At 42.7% G+C, this 27,643-nt stretch overlaps 1 protein-coding gene across 1 annotated transcript in view; it reads left to right on the forward strand.

Annotated features, from left to right (window-relative positions):
• Window positions 1-27,160, forward strand: part of LOC132394459 (collagen alpha-1(V) chain-like) — a 251,204-nt gene extending 224,044 nt beyond the window's left edge. Inside the window, exons 57-67 of the mRNA XM_059970642.1 lie at window positions 627-680; window positions 2,885-2,938; window positions 5,939-6,046; window positions 7,887-7,940; window positions 10,995-11,030; window positions 15,481-15,534; window positions 16,801-17,071; window positions 18,845-18,957; window positions 20,879-20,947; window positions 23,252-23,485; window positions 25,176-27,160. Of these exons, the coding sequence (XP_059826625.1) occupies window positions 627-680; window positions 2,885-2,938; window positions 5,939-6,046; window positions 7,887-7,940; window positions 10,995-11,030; window positions 15,481-15,534; window positions 16,801-17,071; window positions 18,845-18,957; window positions 20,879-20,947; window positions 23,252-23,485; window positions 25,176-25,322 (1,194 nt within the window). The 3' untranslated portion in view covers window positions 25,323-27,160. The remainder of the gene's footprint in view (window positions 1-626; window positions 681-2,884; window positions 2,939-5,938; window positions 6,047-7,886; window positions 7,941-10,994; window positions 11,031-15,480; window positions 15,535-16,800; window positions 17,072-18,844; window positions 18,958-20,878; window positions 20,948-23,251; window positions 23,486-25,175) is intronic.
• The last annotated feature ends 483 nt before the right edge of the window (window positions 27,161-27,643 follow it).

The following is a 27,643-nucleotide window of genomic DNA, read 5'->3' on the forward strand; positions in this document are numbered from 1 at the left end:
CAGCACGGATGAGTTGTGCCAAACAGCCCATTTGCACAGTACATAACTAAATATAGTTACTATGGCCTGTCCCACTAATTTAGAATGCTCAGAGCAGACCTTATCCAAATGTTGTCTCCTCCGCATCTCTTATTCACCTCCGTCCCACATTCTCACCCTCTCTATCTCTTTCTCACATACGTTCTCCACCTCTCTCCCTCATAGCTTCTTCTCTCTCACACTTACCCTCTCTCTACCCTCCTCTCTTACCATCTCGCTCGTTTCCTGTCTTATCCTATTTTTTCTTATCTCTCTATCTCTCTTTATCTTTATTCCTGTTCCTTCATTCTGACACTCTTACCCTCACTCACCACCTCATTCACTTTCTCTTCCACAATCTCTCCTTTTTTTAACCTTCCTCTTTTCCCTCTACCACATACACTTTCTATGACCTTTCTCTCTCTTGCTTTTTACCACCTCTCTTTTTCACTCTCTTTCTCTCCCTCTTTCCAAAATATTTCCCTCTTCCTTCCTTTTTATTTCTCTTTCTCTCTCCCTTTCTCCCTCTTCCCTCTTACCTAGTTTTGTGTTGTGAGTTGTGAGCCCATTGATACTAATGCCTCTACTTCTCTTTCTCTTTCTCACAGGGTGAACAAGGAACCCCTGGAGTCCCGGGACAAGTCGGCCCTCCTGGCCCAATGGTAGGTAAACCTTGGAGACTTCTCAGTGTTTGCTGCCATTGGTTGGAATGTAATTTAGGCAAATCAAGCCAAGTCAAACTTGTTGTGATGTGCACAAAATGGTGAGGTACAAGAACAATGATAAAATTTGCTTGCAGCAACACCATGATTGGCAAGAAGGCATAGACCTTGGACAATTTAGCAGTAGGTAAGATATACATGTTACAAGACAGTACAGGCAAAAGAATACTGTGCAAAACAAGACCTTAGTGCCAAAAATAAGACACAGTCAGAGACAAGTCCGTGGTGGTGCAAGAGAGGGTCTTTAATGTTCCGTTGCTGAGGTAGGATTGGTTCAAGAACTTAATAGTTGTAGGAAAATAGCCATTCCTGAACCTGATGGTGCATGTTCAGGCATCTGTACCTCCTGCCCAATGGGATCAGTGAGAAGAGGGCATGTCCTGCATGGTAGGAATCCTTGATGATAGATGCTGCCTTCCTGTCGATTATATAATGGTGGTAAAAATTGTGCCCATGATGGATAAGACTCTGCAGACTCCCGTGTTTCCGTGCATTGGAATTGCTGTATCAGGTGATGCAACCATTCAGGATATTTTGAATAGTGCATCTGTAAAAGTTTAACCTCAGGGTACATGGTGATATTGCCCAGCATAGGCAATGGAAAGTGTCTGAGCACAATTTGTGCTACTAAGTGAAATGAATCATGGAGACCACAAACCCACTGATATCTTTGGCACATTGGAGTACCTTAGTACTTGGACAGCCCTGAGCCCCCTGCACTCCACTGGCACTAACAACCTGCCATCCCTCTGACCCCTCCACAGCACAAAACCTCCTATTACCCTGATAGCATCACCCACCCACTCCACTGATATCTCCACTGAATCACCTCATCCAATCACATGTCAACTCCCAATTTCCTACAAGACAGAGACCTTCAATACTCTGGACAGCCCTAAACCTTCCAATATTTCAACATCATTGAGCTACTGGGCACCTCCAACCTCACTGTAGCCCAAGTGGTCAAGTGGTCACTCAGGGATCACCAAACCTCAACGATAGTAAGCCCCTTGATAGTTCAACAGGCATCTATACTGTCCCCTATTGCCTTGATCACACTGAGTCCCTAATATCCAGATGACTCTAAGTCTAACCATGTTGCCTTGAATAGATTCAGTCTCTAATGATCTTTCAGATCCAAATCTCGCTCTTAGTGCAAAATTCATCTGCTACAGAGAGAAAGAATTGGATGTGGGTTAATTAGTTACTGCTGGAGAGCACCCTGCTTTTCCTTTATTGTTGGGAGGTCCATCCCTGAATGCCCTCAGCAGCAGGTGGAATGCTCTCACCTTGAACAGCCACTGTCCCACTCTTTGTGGTGGGACATACAGGTTTTTGACAGTGTGACGCTAAAAGAGCAGCAATCTGTTTCCTTGTTGGGATGTTGTGTAACTTGGTTGTGGTGTCACCCTGCATTTGCTGCCATCATACTTCTTGGTTGTAGAGGTGTTGGGTTTGGGAGGTGCTGTTGGAGTAGCTTGGGTGTGTTACTGTGGTGCATTTGTAGATGGTGCACATTGCACTCAGTAGAAGAGGGAGTGAACATTTAGGCAGATGGGTGGGTTCAAGTATCTTGAGTGTTCTTGTCTCATTGCAGCAGGGGGACAATATTCTCGCACCCTCATAGCTTGTGCTTTGCAGCTGTTGTGAAGGTTTTGAGGTACTTGGAGATAAATCACTCCCTGTAGCATGCCAACTTCATGTGAAGAGTTGGAGGAACTCAGCAGGTCAGGCAACATCTATGGAGGGAAATGGACAGTCGATGGTGAAAGTTGAGGGTCAATGAAGGGTCTGGCCACTTGTCCACTTCCCTCCACAGATACTGCTTGACCAGTGCCTTCATGTGTTGCTCTAGGTTCCAACATCTGCAGTCTCTGGTGTGGTTGGTTTCTGGTCAAGGATTGTTCTTGGTGCAATACCCACAGGGTCATGAGTCTGGGCAGTAAAAAGAAATGGTCTTGTTGGAGATCCTGTTCCTATTGACAGCTACATTGTAACTGAAGTTTTGTGTTTCAATGCCAGATCTGGAATAGAGTTCATGGTTGGGTTGTACATGACACACCTTTGTACTCCAATATTATTATTATGCAATATACTGTACTCTTCTATTATTAATCCCATGCTCTCTCCTCCTCTGACTGTAGGGTCCTCCTGGTTTGCCGGGCTTGAAGGGAGATGGTGGTGTCAAGGGAGAGAAGGTACGACTTCCCATTGGACAGGCTGTTTTTCTGGTTTCTAAACCTCAGACAGTTATCCACTCACCAACTACAATGCACAAGCCTCTTTCTTCATGTCCACTGCAAGGGGGTATCAATATTAGTGAAATGTCAGAGGGAACCTTGGCCTCACTGCAAGGCATGCTCCGCCATACACTCCCAGAGGGGAAGCAGGACATCTTTGGTGTGCAGGAGTAGTAAACCTGAGAGAAATGGAGGTAATGAGGCAGGGAGCAGAGCTGGGTGTTGCTGGCATGTCAGCCAGATTCAACCTCAATCTCAATCTCGAACAGTAGGTAGTTTGGGCAGGTGATGCTCACTCACTTCAAATGTCTTCTTCCACTGATATTCTTTCTGTGATCCTCAGAGATCTCTTGGAAGTTCCAACTATTCTTGAACTCAGGCCTTATATCACCATGATTCTATGTGTGGTCATTTGCAACCTTGCTCTCTGTGTGTGGGCCCAGCACTTGGATCTCTGGCCAAGCCTCCAAGCCACTGATACATTGGCCAATCAACATTTGACTCAGACACTCCAATCAGCATGCACTATGTGAATGATCAGTAATTTATCTGTGGTTGTTTCTTTCTTTTAATTGAATTCAGCGTTTGAATTCTGACTGAGCTGCATAACTGGGATCGCCCACACTCAAATGAGTCAGAGTCAATTAGCACAGAATGTCCATCAAGTACTCTTACATCTGTAACTCACTGCCGGAGGAGGTGATGCAATCAGATAGTCACTACATTTAACAGACATTTAGACAGCTGCTGAAATAAGAAATGTTTCTAATGGGGGCAAGTGGGAATAGTATACATATCTTGAGCCAATGAGCCTCTTTCTGTGTTGTTCAGCTCCATGACTCCATCTATTTATAATAATTCCATTTACTGACAATTTGACCTTGGTTTTCTATGCATTGATAATTGATGTGTTTGTCAAGATACTTTTAAATGTAAGTCTTTGCTGCCACCATCCCTCAGGCAGTTTATTCCAGTTTCCAACAACCCTCTCAGCAAAGGAATTCTTCTTCAGATCCCAAAGATCCCATCTAAGCTTCTTTCTCTTTACCATAAGCCTGTGGAAAAGTCTACTCTTAGGTACTATATGCATGCTCCTCATAATTTTGATACCTCTGTCTCATCAAACATCAGTGTCCTCCAATGTAAGGGAAACAAACACTGCCTAACTTTTCTCTCTTCATTATTGAAACACTCCATCCCAGACAACAAGCTGGTGAATCTCCAGGAATCTGCACACACTCCAGTGCAATCTTATTCTCCTCTTGCTTTTATATTGTTCAAAAAAGGTAGTAGGGATAGTCCAGGTAATTATAGACCAGTGAGGCTTAAGTCTGTGGTGGGAAAGCTGTTGGAAAAGATTCTTAGAGATAGGATCTAAGGGCATTTAGAGAATCATGGTCTGATCAGGGACAGTCAGCATGGCTTTGTGAAAGGCAGATCATGCCTAACAAGCCTGATAGAGTTCTTTGAGGAGGTGAGCAGGCATATAGATGAGGGTAGTGCAGTGGATGTGATCTACATGGATTTCAGTAAGGCACTTGACAAGGTTCCACATGGTAGTTTTATTCAGAAAGTCAGAAGGCATGGGATCCAGGGAAGTTTGGCCAGGTGGATTCAGAATTGGCTTGCCTGCAGAAGGCAGAGGGTAATGGTGGAGGGAATACATTCAGATTAGAGGGTTGTGACAAGTGGTGTCCCACAAGGATCTATTCTGCGACCTCTACTTTCCGTGATTTTTATTAACGACCTGGGTATGGGTTAGAAGGGTGGGTTGGCAAGTTTGCAGACAACACAGATGGTGTTGTAGATAGTGTAGAGAATTGTTGAAGATTGCAGAGAGACATTGAGAGGAAACAGAAGTGGGCTGAGAAGTGGCAGATGGAGTTCAACCCGGAGAAGTGTGAGGTGGAACACTTTGGAACGACAAACTCCAAGGCAGAGTACAAAGTAAATGGCAGGATACTTGGTAGTGTGGAAGAGCAGAGGGATCTGGGGGTACATGTCCACAGATCCCTGAAAGTTGCCTCAAAGATAGATAGGGTAGTTAAGAAAGCTTATGGGGTGTTAGCTTTCATAAGTCGAGGGATAGAGTTTAAGAGACGCGATGTAATGATGCAGCTCTATAAAACTCTAGTTAGGCCACACTTGGAGTACTGTGTCCAGTTCTGGTTGCCTCACTATAAGAAGAATGTGGAAGCTTTGGAAAGGGTACAGAGGAGATTTACCAGGATGCTGCCTGGGTTAGAGAGTATGGATTATGATCAGAGATTAAGGGAACTAGGGCTTTACTCTTTGGAGAGAAGGAGGACGTGAGGAGACATGATAGAGGTGTACAAGATATTAAGAGGAATAGACAGAGTGGACAGCCAGCACCTCTTCCCCAGGGCACCACTGCTCAGCACAAGAGGACATGGCTTTAAGGTCAGAGGAGGGATATTAGAGGAAGGTTTTTTACTCAGAGAGTGCTTGGTGCGTGGGATGCACTGCCTGAGTCAGTGCTGGAGGCAGATACACTAGTGAAATTTAAGAGACTACTAGACAGGTATATGCAGGAATTTAAAGTGGGGGGTTATATGGGAGGCAGGGTTTGAGGGTTGACACAACATTGTGGGCCAAAGGGACTGGAATGTGCTGTACTATTCTATGTTCTATATATTTCTGCATTTGTGATCCATCACAATTCCTCAGTGGCAGACCTGACTCCTTCACCATTCATTCCTCTGTCTCTCTCTTTCTCTACCTCTGTTTGTCTGTCTATCTATTTGTCTCTGTATATCTTCCACTCTATCCTTTCCTGTCACTGTCTCTTTATCTTTCTCACTCTTATATATGTGATATGTTTGTGATTTGTATCATAGCCTACTGTGACGCTTTTCACAAACTCCCTGTGAACCTCTTTATTGATTCTCTGTGGCTTTCGCTGGGTCTTTTAATTGAATGCGTGTGTTTCTCTTCCAGGGTCACCCTGGTCTCATTGGATTGATCGGACCTCCGGGCGAACAAGGGGAGAAGGGAGATCGAGGATCCCCTGGTCCACAGGGATCAGTTGGTCCTAAAGGAGACGACGTAATTACTTGCAGCCTTGACTATTTCCAATATTTCAGTGGTAAAATATACCACTCATGATGTGAACTTGCAAAGTCATTCCCACTACCTACAGTACATCCTAGCCTATGCTGAGGCAGTTTGTGTCTCTCCTAGTTTGCCCGATTATCACTAAGGAAAGGAGAATGAATTTGCTTGTTGATTATGTATGTCTGTTTGCTTGAGTCTACAACTCTGATGGTCATCTGTAATATCCAAGCAGGAAGAATGTTTTCGCTGAAGTCAGTGAATGTCCCTTCAGTCAAAAATCAGGGTGCCAGACATATATGGCCATGATATCTCAGTAATCCGTAATACACACTATATTTGGTTCAGGATGTGCAGCTCACAAATTAGGTATCTGAGGCACGAATTGTAGCAGCAACAGTGACAGTAGTGAGGTGCTATTGTAGGGCTAATACAGTTTCAACATTTGAAAGTTCCCATGCTTGACTCTTGTGGATATAAAGTTTACTTTGTGTGTGTCCAAATGTCCCGTGAGAGGATTCCACCTGAGTTCAGAAGCACCCCCTTTGCTCCCTGAAACATTGCGACATTGCTGAATGTGAAATGTGAAACAAAGCAGTCACATTTTGAAAAATATTTTTATATCCCTTAATTTACTCTTAGCCTGTTGCAGTGTTATTTGTACTGATGAGTACAGGTTTACAGTCAAGGAAATAATCATTTTTATATTGTGATGTCAGTTCCCAGCCTAATTTTAACATCAGTGAAAAGAAACTAAATTTAACAATTCAAGACATCTATCTTTTTGAATCCAAGGTCTTAATCTATGTGTTTCATCATATTGCTCCAGGTCTCTCCCACATCCCAATGACATGTGGATTGATAGGTCAATTGGTTGCTTTAAATTGCCCCTCGAGTGTAGGTGGGTGGGAAGTGAATCTGGATGGTGTTAATGGACACATGTGAAAGAGCAAGCCACAGGAAATTAAACAGGGGTTTGGGACTGAATGTAATGCTCAGGGAACAGGCGTAGACTCAATGAACTCCATCTGTGACATAAGGAAAGCTGAGTATATGTTAGTCATAAACATAGGAAGTAGATATGTAACATATTGAGGATACCTCTGTTAATGTGTTTATATCTTGAAGAGTTTTAAAACCCTATTGAAAATTAGCAAAGTCACAAAGGTTTTTCATTTGATTTTGTTCTGCCTGCAGACTGATAGACTTCCACTGACAGGGTTACAAACCCACACAGAACCTTGTACATTCAGCTTCATTTGTGCTTGACGTTATATACTGCCCAAAGTTAGACCATGTATAGCTGGAAAAGAGATCCCATTCAACTGGGTCTCTGTTCCTTAGAGTATAGATTGGACTATTTCCTTGTGGTACAGATGTAGTTGTTTGTAACTTCAACACCACTAGGGTACAATATTGTGTCTTTTCTGCATTGTGATGCAGTGCTTGAACTACTAATAATGAGAAGATGAGGTAATTACATCACCTGACTGTCATTAAAGTTTTGCTTTACAAGATGTTTCAAAGAGAAACTCTATGAAAGACAGGGATTGGATCTACAGTGAGGACCGAGAGAAAGAGGGAGAATTTTAGAGTAGATTCTGAGAAGCCAGCGAGGTGGTATTCCTAGCAAGGAGCATGCAGATTTGGAAGAAGGTAGAGCTACACACACACACCACACCACATCACCAAAGGTAAATTGAGAGGGATAGAAAGAATTCAATATAATAGATGTATGGAGATATGTTTCTATGGAAATACCCTCTGTCATCTGAAAGAGGTGTCTCGTTTAAAGAATCTCTCAGTTTTCTCATCATCTTCTCTTTGACCCTAGGGTATTTCTGGTGCCACTGGCCCTATAGGTCCTGCAGGCCCCGCTGGTTTACCGGTAAGCTTCACTGATTGTAGTACTAGTCTGTTAATGTGTCATCAGTCTGGGTGGTAAGAGCTCTAACATGGCAGGCTCCAGTGCCTAGTTGGTCAAAAATCCTGACTGCCAGAGTGGTGGGTTGAAGGTGGAGGGGTGTTGTGTGGGAAGTCAGAGTGTGTTCAGGGGTGGGACTTGTATTATTGTGTGAATGCCTGGATTAGGTGCATTCCATGGTTTTGAGGCACATTCTTGCTTGGGGTTTTTTTTTCTGGTTTGGGGTACATTAATGGTTGCAAGTATGTTCTGTTTGCGGCTACATTATTGGTTGGGCCGATGCCACAGGCTGAGCATGAGCTGCCACCGAAGGCTTTGTTGGTCTCAGGCCCAATCCAGTCAGTCGATATTTTCTCTTCCATTGAGTCGTGCACTAGTTACCTTTATGTCATCCAGACATTGCTGTACGGTTGACGATCTTCACTTCATCTGCCTCGGCTGTCTCCCTCTCATTCGCTTTGTTTCTGATTGGTCAAATCCTCCTCATCACTGTAATTCTTCATCCCAGGTGACATCCTGATGATTCTCCTCCACATAGCATGCTATTATATACTTTCTCAAGTGTGCTGACCAGTTAGGTGCAGTCTAACTACTGTGTAACACAGCTTTTGCATAACATTTTGCCCACTGATTCACTAATGGACATGGATTGTATATGCATTCTTATCCATCATGTCTACATGCCCTGTTACTTGCTGGGCATATCAGCATGCTTTTCAATATTCCTCTGTAACCCTTCATTAACCTCTGCTCCCTGGAGTATGGGTTGGGTAGTTTCCTGAAATACTGGTGCATTTGCCTGTAGTAATTCCCAATATCATTCTTTGGGGGTTATGAGGAGACAGGAAAAAACTAGCTGCTCCATTGAACTGTGATCGTAGTGCAAGGGATTCACAGAATGGTTGCAGCACTGCAAGATGCTATTCAGCCCCTCAACCCAATGCAAACACAGCCTATCTAGTCTCACTCACCTGCCCTTTCCCCAGAACTCGACAAAGTACTTCCCTTCACATCTGCTTCCAGCATCTCATCTGAAAATTACAATTAAATCTATATCCACTGCACTTTTTGAGTGTGCACTGTTGTACTTGTTTTAATGCTTTTGATAATCACATTCATTCTGTGTCTCCAGTTCCTGACCCTCCTCCAGAGGGAAGAGTCTCCCACTATCCACTTGTCTATACTTGGATCTAATATTTTATCTGGTCTCCCCATACCCTAACCAATTCCAAGGAGAACAGCCCCAGCTTCTCCAGTCTTGAAAGAAAATATAAGTCCTTCATCCCTGGAATCTTGTTGGTATCTTATTTCTCTTGGCTGCCTGAAACCTTCATATCTTTCCCAAATTGTTGCACTCAGAACTCAACTCGATAATCTAGAAACAATCGAAAATCATCACGCAGGCTTTGTAAATCTCTGACCTCATTCACCATGAACAAAAGTTCACGATGATCTCTTTTTGTCTGTACTACATATCATTAGATTTAACGCCAAGATCCCTTATGATCTTTTAACCATTTTCTTAACCTGTCCCACCACCTTTAGTATAATGTCTGCTTCTATCCCCAGACCTCTCTGTTCATGCACCCCAGTTAGCAGTGTAGTCTCTGATTCAGAGTGTTTCTCCTAATTCTACTGACCAGAACATATCACTTCATATTTCTCGCAATAAGTTCCAGCTGCAACCTATCTGTTCATATTACCAAGCTGTCTCTCTCACTTTAGTTCATAGCTATAAATCACACAGTGTGCCATGCCCTCAATATTTATATCATTTTCAGATTTGAAACAGTGCCTGGTACACACATCTATAAATCTTATTTATATATTATGAATACAAATCCCCGCTGGCTATTCAATCGACATCCATCCAAGTTACTCTCTCAATTCCTGGTTTGTGAGCAAGCATTCACTCTGACTAACCCTACAGCCATCTAATCTTTGGGTAGAAATAGAAACCTAATAAAGGCCAAAAATATGCAAGAAACCAGGTGTTGAATAAGGCCATTCAATATTATTGTGGCCCAGGGTTTCAGCTCCTGTTCTGCACCAAATCTCCATAGCTCTCAATTCCTGATCTTATAAAGAAAAGGTCTACCTGTTTTCTAAGTACCCTTCAAGGTCTCAATTCAACAGCACTCTTGGGTGGAGAATTCCAGAGATTCACCTGTGTTGGAAGTTCCTCCACAGTTTAGTATTAACTGTTTGTTTTCCTATCTGATATTCCTAAGGACCTTAGTATTAAATGACCATTTCCTAATTATATATCTGTGATCCTCTGGGGAAGAAGGGAAAATTTACAAGGAAAATTCCTCTGCAATCATATCAGGCAAGCAGTGGAATACAGGAGTTCACTAATGAAGGCCAGCGTTCCAAAAGCCTTCTTCACCGCCCTGACTACTGTAATGGTACTTTCAAGGAATCATATTCATGTACTCCTATCTTACAGCACTCCCTGTGACCCTACCATTCATTGTAAAAGTCCCATGCTCATTTTTCTCTCCTAAATACAACATCTCAAACTGTTACATATTAAACTGCATTTGCCATTCCTTCGCCCTTACACAGATAATCAAAATTCCTCTATAAATTCTGATACCAATGAAGGCATGTATATCATGCTTACAAGAAAATCTGCAGATGCTGGAAATCCAAAGTAAGACAAGCAAAATGCTGAAGGAATTCAGCAGGCCAGGCAACATCAATGGAAAAGAGCAAACGATAAATGTTTCGGGGTGGGAAACTTCTTGAAGACTATGGAAATCACACCTCTTGCATTAGAAACGACAGTTTTTTTCTAATTATTGGTCCTACTAACACAAATCATACCTCCCTTCTACTCTGGGTGTAATGATGCCGCATTGCTTGGGGTGTTTCTTATATTATGTAGATAACCTAGATTACATGGTATCTCATTGAGTTTATGTTCTTATGCTTTTTAAAACCTGTGTGTTTGCTTGAGTTTAGTGCACAGAGTCTTCACTGCAGTAATCCTAATACTGTTTCCTTCTCTTCCAGGGTCCTCCTGGTCCTAAGGGTTCGAAAGGTTCTATGGTGAGTTAAGTCACTTCATGGTTAATTCTCTGAGCTGGTTATGGAAAGTAAAATGACATTGTAAGATTTCAGAGGAAAAAGTGAATGTCTTGTTCTGGTATAAATGTTGTAATGTTGTGTCCTTCTATGTGATATGAGACCAGGAGAGAATATAATGAGCTGATGTTTAACTCATGATGCTCATTGGAGAATTAGATTGAAGCCTAAGAGTTCAAAGTGAATAAGTTGGTAATGCCACACACCTTAACTCACTGCAGCAGCTCATTGGTATAGGAGGAAAGCACAGAAAGGTGCCATCATCCAGTTATGTCAATGTCAAATCGAGGTTATTGTTTCATGCACAAGTACATGTATTCACAAGAGCAACGAGAAACTTGAAGCACACAACATCACAAAAGCAGGATTCACCAATATGCATTAACATGTTATATACAATGCTCACAAGAAAAAAATAATTTCATTGCAATATCAAAGTGTTCATAGATTTGCTATACTGTAGTGATTAGGGTTGTGCAGGTTGGTTCAGGAACCAAAGGATGATTCTGTTCTTAAACTTGGTGGTATGGAACTTCAGACTTTGTGCCTCCTGCTCAATGGTAGTTGGGAGAAGAAGGCATGGCCCAGATGGTTGGGATCTTTGATCATTGATGCTGCCTTCTTGAGTCAGCACCTCCTGTAGATATTACCTATAGTACAGAGAGATGTGCCCATGATGAGCTCACTACTCTCTGGGGCTTTTTATTTTCCTGCACATTTGAAAGTGTGCTCTTACTTTGAGTTGATGAGTATCATCAGGTGGAAATAAGAGATCCCATTCTACTGTCTGGAGAATGTTCCTTCGTGTCCTTGCCAGTTACTTATTCACAAATCTGCTCATGGTCATGCTATTTGCCATGCACAAAAAACACATCAGCGAATACATTTTAAAAGGAAGTTAACGGGTTGGAGACCATTCTGTTTCTCTGAGAGAAAATATTTAAGCATTGGACTGACTCTCCAGGCAGCACAGTGAGCAGAACTGTTGAGTGTACATGGAATGCAAGGAAATCACAGAAAGTGCAAATGTTGTTTATCACAAGAGTTGATGCTCATTTAAGGACAAAGAAAAGGGAATTGATGGGTGGTGATGTTTAGAGGTTGTTTAGTGCAGATAATAACATTACATTAATGCTATCCTGGAATACAGAAGTTGAAATGTCATGTCACAGCTGTACAAAATCCTGTGATACTGCACTTGCAGTATTTTGTAACATTCTGGTCACCCTACAATAGACAATAGACAATAGGTGCAGAAGTAGACCATTTGGCCCTTCGAGCCTGCACTGCCATTTTGATATCATGGCTGATCAACCACTATCAATACCCGGTTCCTGCCTTGTCCCCATATCCCTTGATTCCCCTATCCATAAGATACCTATCTAGCTCCTTCTTGAAAGCATCCAGAGACTTGGCCTCCACTGCCTTCTGAGGCAGTGCATTCCAGACCCCCACAACTCTCTGGGAGAAGAAGTTTTTCCTTAACTCTGTCCTAAATGACCTACCCCTTATTCTCAAACCATGCCCTCTGGTACTGGACTCTCCCAGCATCTGGAACCTATTTCCTGCCTCTATCTTGTCCAATCCCTTAATAATCTTATATGTTTCAATCAGATCCCCTCTCAATCTCCTTAATTCCAGCATGTAATTAAGTAGGAAGGATATCATTAAGCTGAAAGCAGAGTGGCAAAGATTCACAAGGATGTTACCAGGACTGTAGGACTTGAGTTGTAGGGAGAGACTGGATAGGTTGGGCTGTTTACCTTGGCGCATCGCAGCTGAAAGGATGACCTCATAGAGGCTTATAAAATCATGAAGAGAGCAGATAAAGTGAATGGTTGCCAGGTAGGGGAAACAAAAGCATGAGTTTAAAGTGTGAGGAAAAGTGAGGACCCGAGTATTTAGAACATGTTGCCAGAAGAAGTGGTAGAGGCACAGACAAACTATAATGTTAAAAATATATTTGGGCATGTACATGAATGGGAAAGGTTTAGAGAGATGTGTGTCAAATGCAGGTAAATGGGACTAGCTTATGTGAGCAAAATTAGTAGGCACTGGATGTTGGGCCGAAGAGCAATTTCCAAGTTGTAAGAAAGAATCTCTGTCTTCTGCTGTTATCACTTGATTTGCATTGAATATTAAACAAGCCTAACTTATATATGGAGTTGTGTGTTTTTAGCTCATTCATGTCTCATTGACACTCATTGGCTCCACTCATCAACTTCCTGAATGACTGCAAGATCAGAAGATTTGCTCCAAAGCTAAACCTTTACCTGGAAGGCAAAATGTGGCTCTTCCCTGTGAATGATGCAGGCACATGATTGGCTTAGGATGGTGTGGAGAGGGAGGACCTGGGCATTTCATTGGCTGGTATTCTTGTGATACAAGACAATCAAAATCTGCCCTCCTGATAAGTTCGACCCTGACACTCCATTGTCCACCGATTTGGCTGAAAGTATTTCTCAGGAGCACAGACATTATATACTCCCTGTGACTCCATGCTTTTGTTTGTTGAGATTTGTTTGGCATGTAGAAACCACTTGGCAGTTTCCCATAATAGAGCCCTAGAGTTATAGTGTAATACAATAAAGAAGTTGGCCCTTTGGCCCAACTTATTCATGCTGACTTAGGTGCCCGTAGAAGCCTGTACCACTTGCTTGCATTTAGCTCATATCCCTCTAAATCTTTTTTATCCATGTACCTGTCAAAATGTTTCATATACTGTACATTGTAATGTTGTAAAGTCTTGAGATTCAGGCTTCACAGTGGTTTCTCCTGATTCCTCTGCATACCACTGGTGCTATTCTGGGGTACTGGGCAGCCCAGGTTGTTTCTGTGGCTCTGATGCTTGATGCTCACCTGAGTATCTGAAATTCAATTTCCTGGGTTGAGCCCGCATTAAAATGGGTCACTGAGACAGGCGTAGATGTACATCAGCTTGGCCTGCACATCAGCCCCATCATGGAAGGCCATGGCAGCATGGCCAAGAGACAATTATTGAAGAGCATGGACGAGCCATGTCCTCTGTCCTACTGTGCAGATCGTACACACAATCTTCCTCCTGCAGACATGTCCTGACTTCACTATTAGAGGCTTTGGTGAAAGTACAGAAGAGATTTACTAGGTCAAAGAGATTGACTAGATTTGTCAGATGAGTTTGCACTGCTTAGATCAGAGGGCAAATGTGCTATCATGAGAGGTTGGACAAACCTGCCTTGTTTTCTCTGGAGTGGAAGAAGCTGAGTGGAAATCTGATGGAAGTTTGTTAACAAATGAAACACAAATGGAATAGACAACCAGTATTTTTTCCTCAGATTTGAAATGCCTAATAATAGAGAGAATGCATTTAAGATGGGAAGTAGTAAGTTCAAAGGAGATGTGAGTGGGACATGTGTTTTATGGAGAAAGTGGTGCCTGGAGTACACTGCGGTAGTGAATAGTGATAATAGTAATAATACTATACTAATAGTAATAGTGAAGGCAGATATGATGGAGTCTGTTCAGTAGCTAAACATATGAGCATAGAGAGATATAGACCATGTGCAGGCAGAAGGAAGTTAGGTTAATCAGCTGTCATTAGTGTAACTAGTTTGTTATAACATAATGGGCTAAAGGGCATCTTCCTGTACTGTGTCATTTTCTGTTATATTGGTAGCAGCCTGGGGACTGATTTTTAGGAATACCTTCTCTAAACCTGTCACTCTGTCACTCTCCACAACTTAAAACCTTCTTTTCTTGACAAAGCTTTTAATTATGTGACTTAAAATCACCATATGTTTGATAACATCTTGTAAAGTTTTTTGGGGCCTTTTAGTCTGTAAGACCATAAGACATAGCAGCAGTGTTAGATGAGTCTGCTCTGCCAATCCACCAATGCTGATTTATCATCCCTCTCAACCCCATTCTCCTGCCTTCTCCGTATAACCATTTGTGCCCTTACTAATCAAGAACTTATCAACCTCTACTTTAAATATACCCAATGATGAGGCCGTCGCAGCCATCTGTGGCACTAAATTCCAAAGATTCGACACCATCTGTCTAAAGAAATTCCTCCTTACCGCTTTACTACAGGGTCATCCCTCTATTCTGAGGTTGTGTCCTCTGGTTCCTGACTCCCCAACTATAGGAACCATCTTCTCCACATTTTCTCTATCACAGCCTTTCAATATTCAATAGGTTTCAATGAGATCTACCCTTGTTCTTTTACACCAATAAAAATTGGTAAATTGGTTTATTATTGTCACATGTACTGAGGAACAGAGCAAAACTTTGTTAGATCTTTAAGTCATGCAGATCAATTCAGCACACTGGTGGTATAAGAGAAAAAGCTATTACAGAATGCAGAATGTAATATTAAAGGTGTTACTTAAATATAAGTTGTGTTTAATACCATCTCTCCTTCTGCTCCTTTCAGGGTGTGGCTGGACCGAAAGGGCAGCGAGGTGTTCCTGGTCCTCCTGGTGTTCCTGTGAGTAGTACCTCATTGCATTCTCTGACCTCCCCTTCCTATTGTCTGTAAAGTGGTGCAACTCCATCACCCTGTCCTGGTGGAAAGTGGATATCGTCGTTGACTTCTGTCACTTACATGAGTAATGAGTACCCTGCCTCCACTCAATATAGAAAGTGTGTGATAACGTAGATGCTGCTTTCTACGATTAACCAATGTCCTTGGAAACTGTGGTGGGACAGTGTAGAGGCAAACTTACTCTACATATATCTAACCTATGCTGCCTTTGTCTGTTGGGTTCACTACTTAAAACAACAGGACTAAAGCTAAAGCTGAGTTGGAAATGACATCAGGACTGACTGGTACATTGGCTGACCCAATGCTTCTGATTGATCCAGTGGAAAGATTTGGCTAGAGATACTGTCTGACATTTTACTCAAACTGGTCATCTGGTTCAGTGGTAGCTGATTCCAAGAATGTAAATTACAGCTGTTATTATAATTGCAGCACAAGTTCTACCAAGTCAGAGTAGAGACTTCGTTATGTATTGAGATCTGCTGCCCCTGTCCTGAGAGTATGCAACATGACAGTACAGAGGAGAACCACTCTGTTTCTGACCCTGGGAGTACATGAGTGAGTGTTTTAATCTGTGTCTCACTCCAGGAGAGTGTGAGAGGACTGTGTAGAAAGAGCTTTGCTCTGTGGCTAACCATGGTGTATAATGGAACAGTACAGAGGGAGATCCTCTCTGTGTCTCAGCTGGGAGAGTGTGATGGGGAGGTGTAGAAGGAGCTTCACTTTATGTCTAACCCTTTGCCCAGTGGAGTGTAATGGGAAGTATAAAGGCTGCTTTCTCTGTGTCTAACTCAAGTCCTTGGGATGCATGATAGGACAGTGTAGGCAAATTTACTTTAAACTGAAGTCATGCTTCCTCTGGTTATGTGAGTCTAATGGAACAGTACAGAGGGAGCTTTATTATGTATCCCTCTCATGCTCTCACTACTCTACGAGTTTGTTTGGGTTGGTGTGCATCTGAATTCATTCCTGTATAACGGTGAGGTGTAGAATTATGAAGAAGATGCAGAGAAAGTATGATTGTCCAGGATCATTAAGTGCATGGCAGGAACATAACATTCACTGGCCACATAGGAACTGATGCCTAGATTGGGGTTGTACTGGCTAATGAAATCAATCACAGAAAACATCTCTTATCAAAGGAAGGTCCCCACTGGGCACATCCATGGCTGTCTGCTGCCCTCTTGACGTCTTCCTTCTCTGCCTTGCTAGGGTCCTCCAGGGGAAGTCATCCAGCCACTCCCCATCCAAAGGCGAAAGAAGAGCAAGCGATCTGTGTCCATAGATGGAAGCCAGATTCTGCCGGATGAGCAGATGATGGATGATGAGATACTCGATTACGCTGATGGAATGGAGGAGATCTTTGGGTCGCTGAACTCACTGAAGGTGGAAATTGAGCAGATGAAGCACCCGATCGGCACTAAGGAGCACCCAGCCCGCACCTGTAGGGACCTGCAAATCTGTCACGAGGACTACAAGGACGGTGAGTGTGCTAGTCCCCATTCTCATCCTCCAGGCTGTGGTACACATGAAGCACATGTACTCATTTGGCCTGAACAACAACCCAACCTTCAGATTACCGTTAGGGTATCAGCTCAGTGACAGAAATAGAATGGTGATAGGTTTGTATGTTAGCATGGTTTAATGTTGGAAGCTTAACAAGTGGTGTTTCGATATCCTTTTCCTTATGATTGTGTGTGTGGGAGGTTGAAATTTGAGTTGGTTATTATTGTCACATGTACCAAGGTACAGTGAATAGCTTGTCTTTTATACTGTCCATACAGATCAAATCATTACACAGTACGTTGAATTAGTACAAGACAAAACAATAAAAGAATGCAAAATAATGTGTAACATTGCAAAAGAAAGTGCATGGAAAGTAGATATTAAGTTTGAAGATCATAGTGAGGTATATTGTGAGGGACCTTATTGTACTTGGGGACCATTCAATAGTCTTATAATAGCAGGATAGAAGCTGACCTTGCTCCAAGTAGTATGTACTTTAAGACTTCTGTATTCATAGCAAAAGTATTCTGTATTCATTTGGCATTCATAGCAAAAGGATTTGAGTACATGAGCAGGGAGGTTCTACTGCAGTTGCACAAGGCCTTGGTGAGACCGCACCTAGAATATTGTGTGCAGTTTTGGTCCCCTAATCTGAGTAAAGACATTCTTCCCATACAGGGAGTACGGAGAAGGTTCATCAGATTGATTCCTGGGATGGCAGGACTTTCATATGAAGAAAGACTGGATCGACTAGGCTTATACTCACTGGAATTTAGAAGATTGAGTGGTGATCTTATTGAAACATATAAAATTCTAAAGGGATTGGACAGGCTAGATGCAGGAAGATTGTTTCTGATGTTGGGGAAGTCCAGAACGAGGGGTCACAGTTTACAGATAAAGAGGAAGCATTTTAGGACCGAGATGAGGGAAAACTTCTTCACACTGAGAGTGGTGAATCTGTGGAATTCTCTGTCACAGGAAACAGTTGAGGCTGGTTTAAGAGGAAGTTAGATATGGCCCTTGTGGCTAAAGGGATCGGGGGTATGGAGAGAAAGCAGGTACAGGGTTCTGAGTTGGATGATCAGGAATGATCATACTAAATGGTGGTGCAGGCTCGAAGGGCCGAATGACCTACTCCTGCACCTATTTTCTGTTTCTATGTATCTTCTTTCTGATGAGAGAGAGAGAGAGGCCAAATGTCTGGGGTGGGTAGGGTCTTTGATGATGTTGGCTACTTTCCTAAGGAAGTAGGAAGTATAGAAAAGTGCTGTCAAGTGAACATTGATGTTTTTACCCAGTGTATACTTAAGATGGTGCAACTAGTAATGCTGGAAGGGGTAAATTTTAGGGTGCCAGTCAAACAGCCTTGATGGTATGAGGCATCTTGGGAGTTGTTGGAGCTGAAGTCATCCAGGCAAATGGTGAGTGTTCCATCACATCCCAGACATGCCTTGTAGATGTTGGGAAGGAATTGGACCACCAGGAGGTGAGTCACTCACCACAGGACACTCAGCTCCTCACCTGATGTTGTCAGCTGTTGGAAAGATTTTCATTGCTTTTTTATCCTGGTATGAGTGATCTGGATAAGTAAATAAATCATAACCAGCACTTCACAGTTTGCAGACCAGTGCCTTAGATGTGTGTTGTTGGGTAAAAGAAATCTCACAACAATAGCTAAGATTCATAGATATTAGTCACTTTAATCAAGCTCAAATGATTCAGTTTTTACTCCTTCCCCTCTGTCCCTCAGGTGAATATTGGATTGACCCCAACCAGGGTTGCGCGGCTGACTCCTTCAAGGTTTACTGTAACTTCACTGCGGGAGGAGAGACCTGCATCTTCCCGGATAAGAAATCCTCAGGAGTGAGTATGGAAAACCCATCATTTGGGAGGCCCTTGGCGCATCCCACACATGGAGCCGGTCCCTGCTTTCTCACCACGCATATCCTTCTGCTGGGCCGTACCCAGCAATATCCGATGTGCTGTGGCTGCAGGGAATTCTCTGTCACATTTCTTTGATTCTGAGTCATCTGGGGACAAAGTGATGGTGTGGGCAATGCTGAATAAGGTCAGGGATGAATGACAGACTGGATGGGAAGGAGAACTGTGGAGAAGGTATACAGAGGTGATCGGGGAATCAAAGATACCAAGGTGGTTGGAATTGGTTGGCAGTGAAGTTTCAGGTTAAGCTTAATGTCATGGGCGCATGTACTCAGGGTAATGAAATTTAGATTTTTGCCACAGCAGTATATTACAGATACAACAAACACACTGTAAGTTAAGATAGACCTAAATTAACATAAGATATACAAAAACACAGGAGATTCTGAGAATACTGGAATTCTTGAGCAATCCCCTCAAAATGCTGGAGGAATCCTGAAAGTCAAACAGCATCTGTAGCGGAAATAAACAGTCAACATTTCAGGCCAACACCCTTCATCAGGACTGGAAAGGAAGAGGGCAGAAGCCAGAATAAGGATGCGGGGGGAGAGGGAGGAGTACAGCTGGCAGGTGATAGGTGGGACCAAGTGAGGGAGAAGGTGGGTAGGGGAAAGTGGATGAAGAAAGTGCCTGGATGGTGATATGTGGATGAAGAAGAAAGAATCTAATATAAGAGGTCAATGGAGGAGGGGAAATGGAAGAGATGGGCAGGTCAGGAGAAGAGGAGGGTAGAGAGGGTAAGCAGAATAGAGAGTGGAGAAAGAGAGAAGGGAAGAGGAGGAGTAAATTAGAGAAATCAATGTTCATGTCATCACCCAGATGGAATATAAGATGTTGCTCCTCCAACCTGTGTTTGGCCTCATCACTGCATGGGCAGACATGTCAGAATGGGAATGAGAAATTGAATTGAAATGGTTACAAACCAGGAGATCCTACTTTTCTGGTGGATAAGGCAAAGGTGATCATAGAAGCAGACAGACAGACAGACAGACTTTATTGATCCAGAGAGGAAATTGGGAAAAATGATTCCCCAATCTGGTTTCTGTTTTACTGATGTAGAGGAGGCTGTAGTTGGAGCTTGGGATACAATAGATGCCCTCAAAAGACTTGCAGCTGAAGGCTTGTCTCACCTGGAAGGAATGTTAGGTGCCTTGAATTGTGACAAGAGGAGTGGAGCAATTGTAGCAATTGTCCTGCTTTCAGGGACAAGTACCAGGAGGAAGATCAGTGGGAAGGGATGACTGGACAAGGGAGTCAAATAGAGAGTGATTTAAATGGAAAGTGGAGTGTGTGGGTGGGGAGGAAGGGAGATAAAAGTGTACTTAGGGCCAGGATTCCACTGGAGATGGTGAAAGTTATGGAGCTGAATTTGGAGGCTCAGATGATGGTGGGTAAGGAGAAGGTGAACCCTATTCTTGTTGCAATGGCAGGAGGATGGATTGAGAGAAGATGTATCAAAAATGTTATAAATAACTTGCATGAAAAAATAAACTAAAGTAAATTTCATCATACATATTGCTGGGTTAACTGGAAGCTGCCCCTAGTGTGTAGATAAAAGTTAGAGTCTGGGTGGTTGATGGGAGTGGGATCAATGTAGGATGAGTATAAGTGGGTCTTTGATAATTAGTGCCATCTTATTGGGCCAAAGGGCCTCCTTCTCTGCTGTAGCTCTCTATGACTATGAGGAAGGGAGCTGTGGGAGACAATACCTGTAGGATGATCGGACAGTGTGAGGGTGGTTACCAGCTGTGGTGTGCGGTGTGAGGGTGCTGTGACCCATTTGTGCATTCTGCTCAGAGGGTGATGTGGACATTGAAATCACATCTGATCATCTAACTTGCAGGTGAAGATGTCCTCGTGGAATAATGAATACCCGGGGGCCTGGTTCAGTGAGTTTAAACAAGGAGCACAGGTAAGAGCAGACACAAAGTGATTCATCGTAATCAATTCTTTCGGTTAGTGAGGCTGCGGAGTCAATCCCCCTGTGTACATGCCTCTGTGTATATGTGTGTGTTTTTCTCTCTGTGCATGTTTCTGCATGCCTATCTTTGTGCATCTATCTGTCTGAGCATGTGTGTGTATACGTGGTTGTCTTTGACTACCTGTGTGTGTGCATCTGTCTATCTATCTGTGTGTGTGTGTGTGGGGGGGGGGGGGGCTTGCTCTGTTGTGTTTTGTTTTGTCGCTGATGGGAGTGCTACTTGGCAAGTGGATGTATGACAAACCCTGTGCGTTTTCCCAGCACATTCCTGGGTGGTGTTGGTTGTTGGCACAAATGATACATTTCACTGTATGTTTACATGCACAAGTGATAAGTGAATCTGAATCAGAATCACTCTGTGTGTGTTTATGTGCTCTTGTATGTGTGAGTGTGCCTGTATGTCACTGTGTTCCTGTGTGTGTGTTTGTTTTATCACTACCAGGCCAGTAGTCCATGTGGTATAAAACACAAAGCAACATTTACTTCCCAACCCATGATGCACAAACAATGACTCTACAACCTGCAATATCCTGCTAAGAACACTTCACTGAATCAGAGTGAAACTGGCACTAGACCACACATAAAATTCTCAGAGCTGGTGAGGAATGAGGAGATCAGTCACTGTGGAGTTGTGATCTCACTGAAGCAGGTTTATACATGAGCAGTTGTGTGTCCCATCTGTCCATTCCCATCCTGTAGCCCTGTTTTCAATGAGGAGCAAAAATGTTCTCCCTTATGTTATGGGTCAATATTTATAAACGTAACTTTACGGAATATGTGAAAATCGGTGGTGGCTTTGATAATGAGGACAAATGTGTTAGGTTACAATAGTTATTAGTTGGTGAATTGGAAGAGCAATGGAGGATGAAATGTATTTCTGATAAGTGTGAGCTAGTACACTGATTTTAGGATTTAGACAGAGTAGAAAGCAGAAAATGTTTCCCACACTGATGCACAACATTTAGCCATAGGGGAAGACATTTATAGGGGATCTGAGGAAGAGTTTATTTCATCATGTTTGCAATTAGAATCTGGAATGCAATGATTGATGAGGTGGTGGAATTGTGTACCCTGAACAAATGAGATATATGCAACACTGCAGCTAAGTTTTATAAATGCAATTAGTGAATTGAATTGCCCTATTACTTACATCCTTCATATACCTGAAGAGTAAAAATCTTTACCTTATGTCTTTGTTCAAATGTGCAATTATAGTAATTTATAATAAATACAACAGAATAGTCAATATAAAATAGAAAGGCAGTTGCGTCAGCATGAAGTGGGTATCTGATTAATTAAGTCTGATGGCTTGATGGAAGAAGCTGTCCTGGAGCCTACTTGTCCTGGCTTTTATGCTGTGGTACCATTTCCCAGATGGTAGTAGCTGGGACAGTTTGTGGTTGGGGTGACTTGGGTCTCCAATGATCCTTCAGGCCCTTTTTACACACCTGTCTTTGTAAGTGTCCTGAATAGTGGGAAGTTCACATTGACGGATGCACTGGGCTGCCCACACCACTCTCTTCAGAGTCCTATGATTGAGAGAAGTACAGTTCCCATATCAGGCAGTGTTGCATCCAGTCAGGGTGCTCTCAATTATGCCCCTATAGAAAGTTAGAAATAATAATTGGTTTATTATTTTTGCATGTACTGAGGTACAGTGGAAAATATTTGCATGCTTTCCATACATATATCAAAACATATTTACATGAAGATAGTACAAAGAGAAAAGCAATAGCAGAATGCAGAATATAGCATTACAGTTATAGGGAAAGTGTAGTTAAGGCAGATAATAAAATACAAAGCCATGACAAGGTACGTTTTGAGGTCAGTTTTGATTTTAACATACAAGTGATACATTTAGGAGTTTTAAACAATGGAGTAGAGACTGTCCTTGAGCTTGGTAGTGCTCAATATGGATGTGGGGGAGAAGAGCAGATATTTGTGGTGAGAGGGGTCTTTGATTATGATGGCTGCTTTTGTGATGCAGTGGGTAGTGTAGATTGTGGAACTGGGTATCTGATGGTTGACATGAACTCAGTGGGCCAAGTGGCCTGTTTCTATGACTACAGATCATCTTTAAGATGGCGACCTGATCATCATTGCAGTTGGTGACTATGGGAGGCTTTATGACCATTTGTCTGCTGTAAATCCCTTGGTTTCACCATCTCTTGGACAATAGAAAGGCTTTGGAGAATACTGCACTGTTTCTAATGCAATGCCTCACTTCCTTTGCAGTTATCCTATGTAGACTCAGACAACAACCCAATTGGTGTGGTGCAGATGACCTTCCTGCGATTACTGAGTGTGGCAGCACGCCAGAACTTCACCTACCACTGTCACCGCTCCGTCGCCTGGTACCACAGAGCAACCGACAGCTATGACAAGGCAATGAGGTTCCTGGGGGCCAATGATGAGGAGATGTCCTTTGACAACAACCCATACATCAAGGCCATCATGGATGGCTGTGCGGTCAGTCTGAGCTCTCACCATTACACACTTGTTTATGAAATATCAGTGTTAAAGTTAAATTGAAATTGGCCCAATTACACAATGAATGAGTGGAACAGCTCTCCATCCAGCTCTTAGTGGCAGTGATGGATGGAACAGTGGAAAGGGAGCATCATTCCATATTTTATTAATGACTTGGAGTCCTTAATGGGCCAACATAGAAAGAAATTTACTCTTCATCTAATTATCATACCCTTTTTATAGCTGCCCCAATTAATGTAAGGAACACAGTGTTGAGTGTGCATCTACCCATGGCTTTTCCTATACCAGGAGAGTTTGGAGAGACAGTGTAGCATATTCACACTATGACTGACCCCAAGTGTTTGTGATGGGCTAGTGGAGAGAGAGCTTCACTCTGTCTCTCCCCCCGGAGTGTGTGACAAAGTGGTGTAGGGAGCATTTCACTCCGTGTTTGACCTTGGGATTATGTGTTCAGATAGTGAGGGAGCTGCACTCTGTCTAACCCTGGAACTGAGATGGGATAGCATAGAGTGAGCTCCACTCTATGTAGGACCCTGGGGAAGAGTGATGGGGCAGTAGAGGGAACTTCACTGTGTCTCACCCTGGGATTGTGTTATGGGACAGTAGAGGGATCTTCACTCTGTATAATTGTTCTAGTGTATGATGGGAGTTTTCAGAGTGACTTGCATTCTGTCAGATCTCTGGGGGCAATTGTTGGGACAGTTTAGAGGGAACTTCACCCTGTGTCTGACTGTGGGAATGGGTAATGAGGGATATAGAGGGAGGTTCGCTCTGGCCAATGCCATCCTCACAGTCTGTGGTGAATATTTCTGACCCAGTGGAGCTGTTGACTCCTCTGCTTAGGACTTCTAGATCTGCCACACAGGTTCATGGCTGAGAAAGGAAGGGCAAGGCTGGAGGAGAGAGGTAGAGGGAGAGAGAGAGAAAAAGACACCACATGGTGACAGGTGTGTAGGGACAGGGTTCGTATTCTGGAGATGGAAAGAACAACCAGAAGACAGCAGAAGAGAGCCAGGAAAAATCCAGCCATGGTTGCCACCACCACCCCATATACATGTCCCATCTGCAATAGAGCTTGTGGGTCCAGAATACGTCTTTATAGTCATCAAAGATCTCACCGATAATGGAGTGGATGTCATCATTGTATTTTGATGGACAACCGAAGAAGAAGTAAGTGTGTGTGTGTGTAGATCTGGGTTTTAAATCAGTTGGCAAGGGATATATAGAGGTTATGATAGGTGTCACAGTGGTGTAGCAGTTAGCACTACTGCCTCCCAGCTTTCAGAGAGCCAGATTCAATCTTGAACTGGGGCACTAAGTGAGTGGAGTCACTATGTGTGTCTCCCAATGTGCTCTGGATTCCTCATACACACCATTGACTCGGTTAATTGGCTGCTGTATATTATCCCTTGTGTCGGAGCTTGGCAAGGGAATTGGTAGTGGTTGGTGGGGGCTGCCATTTCCAGGATGCAAAAGGGAAATTGGCATTGGTATAGGCAGGTACTTAATGGCCAGTGTGGACACAGTAGGCGGAAGGGCCTGTTTGCCTGTTGTCTGACCAGCAACCTCAAAGGTAAATTAAGACACCCAGTGAAGTTGCTGCATGGTGTGGGATGATCCCGAAAGCTAGCTCCAAATTAACATGCATTTTCTTCTTGCCTTGACCCAGCTGAGGAAGGGCAGTGACAAAACAGTCCTGGAGATCAACACCCCGCAGGTGGAACAGATGCCTTTTGTGGACGTGCTCTTCACCGATTTCACTGAACCTCACCAGAAGTTCGGATTTGAAGTGGGACCTGTTTGCTTCCAGGGCTAAAACTTGCCCAGCTCCCACCATGACTAGTGTCACTACCACCCTTGCTGACCCCTTCACCCCTGAGAAGGAATTCCTCGGCATGCAGCTTACATGCTCACCTGACAGAAGATGTGAAGCACAATTACTTACATGAAGGAAAACACAATATGGGGGGAAAAAAGATCTCTTGTATCATCTACCGTGTTCTCCCCTCCTCCTCCAGCTCCATTAAGATCAACTTCCCTCTGGAGGTAGTGGCCTGGTTTGATGTGGGTGTGATTATTTTATTAAGGAAAGTGGCCAGAAGATAAAATTTTCTGTTTTTTTAATTAAAAAAAAGTTCTCCATAGATTGTAATATAAAACCACAGCAAAAAGAGAGAGAGACGATATTATTTAATTCATTCACCTGCCGTAAATTTGAACCAAATAGCAAATAAAAGATGAATTAAGTCTGTGAAGCTTTACTAGTAAATATGGTGCTCCAAAATTGTATTTACTCTCCTTTTTTTAAAAACGAAAAGGTGCTCAGAGTGTTATATGTTTGTAAGTATTTTTTATTTCTAATGTAAAATATATCTATAAATTGCTGCTTGTTGTGTTAATTTTTCTGTATAGGAAGGTGGCTGATATGTTTTCATCTCTTGCTTCTCTCTTTACTCTGCTTTACCCCTTCCATTTATACACACACTCACTGCTGCATGCTCTCCCTCCATTCTGAGGTCACCTTCTCTCTCTCTCTTTCTCTCTGTCTGTCTCTCTCTCTCTCCCTCTCTCTCTCTCTCTCCCTCCATTCACCCCCCCCCCCAACCTCACCCATCTCTACTTCCCACCATAGCATTTTACGCTCCTCGACACAATATCCAGTTACAGATTCCAGACGCCAGCTTTGCACTGCCACTTTGTGCGGTTTCACTTTATCCTCACATGTAATTTTTGTTCTCCCCAAGGTTAACTGTAGTCATTGTGTGGTAGGGCACTTGTTGTTCTGTACTGTTCCTGTCTGCGTGGACTGAATCTTTTAATAGATTGAAAAAGAAAATCACCAATATTGTACTGCCTGTCACTTTCTTTGTTGGTTTTGAAAAGAAAAATATTAACATTTGATTTAAAAAAAAACTGCAAATGATGGAAATTAAATTAAAAACTGAAAAAGCTGGAAACACGTCAGGCAGCATCTGTGGAGACTGAGACAGAGAATGTCAAATACTGTTATGATGCAGGTTACAATTCTGAAACATTAACCTCTTTTCTCTTTCCATAGATGGTGCCTGGCAAAGTTTTTGTTCCTCAACATTTTCTGATTTCATCGGCTCAGAATGCTGATTTTGACCCCTGTACATTTTGGGATTTTAATTATCTTTCCAGACCTGGCACGTAGATATATTAAACAGAGGATGCTGGAAATACTCACCATATCAGGCAGCTCTGTGAAGAGTGAAACAGATTCAATGTTTCATTAGGAAAGACCGAAACATCGAATCTGCTTGTCTCTCCACTGATGCCACCCAACCTGCAGAGATCAAACTTCGTTTTATTTCAGATTTCCATCATCTGCAGTGTTTTCCATTCCCACTAAAGGTACCAGTTGTGAGCTCTGCATCGGAAATTCTTGGGTTCAAGTCCCATTCCAGGCACTTGAATGCATGATCACTTATGGAACTGAGGAAGTGCTGTGCTGTGCTCTCAGATAAGCCAAATCCATACAGGCAATGTTACAGATCCCCTTAATAAATGCCAATAAGAATCAGATCATGACATTGTCATTCATTGGACCATGTGCAAATAAACTGTATTGCCCCTTTTAACTGGACAACAGTGGCAACACTATAGTCATTAACTTGCATTGGATGGTCTATGGTTATGATAGGTGCAATATAAGTATGTTCCTTCTTTGACCAGTTCACAACACATTCTTTAGGTTGTATTGGCATTTATGTTTCCTTCATCTTTAGAGATAAGACTAATTTATTGAATGTTTCTTTAAAATGTTATGCATTAAAATATATAATAGTAATAAACACATGCTTCTTCCCTGCAGAGTTAAAATAATAGAATTCTTCTTACTAAATGTGTTGACCAGTGTAGATCACCTTCGCCAGCACCCCACATTCCTCTCCATTAAAGCTCCATTATACTCTGCCATTATTCAACTCAATTGGAACTTCTGAGACTTGATACTTTCCTCACATTCAATGTCCAGTTTTATTGTTCCAAGTCTTATATGATTCAAGAGGATTTCAAGACTATGGCTGCACATTGGGAGGTCAAATGTAAAGGGAAATTACCATTAAAGGCAAGACTCTGATCAGCATTGCTGTACAGGAACACATGGCATTTTGT

The sequence above is a fragment of the Hypanus sabinus genome, chromosome 5, assembly GCF_030144855.1.
Source record: "Hypanus sabinus isolate sHypSab1 chromosome 5, sHypSab1.hap1, whole genome shotgun sequence".
Lineage (NCBI taxonomy): Eukaryota > Metazoa > Chordata > Chondrichthyes > Myliobatiformes > Dasyatidae > Hypanus > Hypanus sabinus.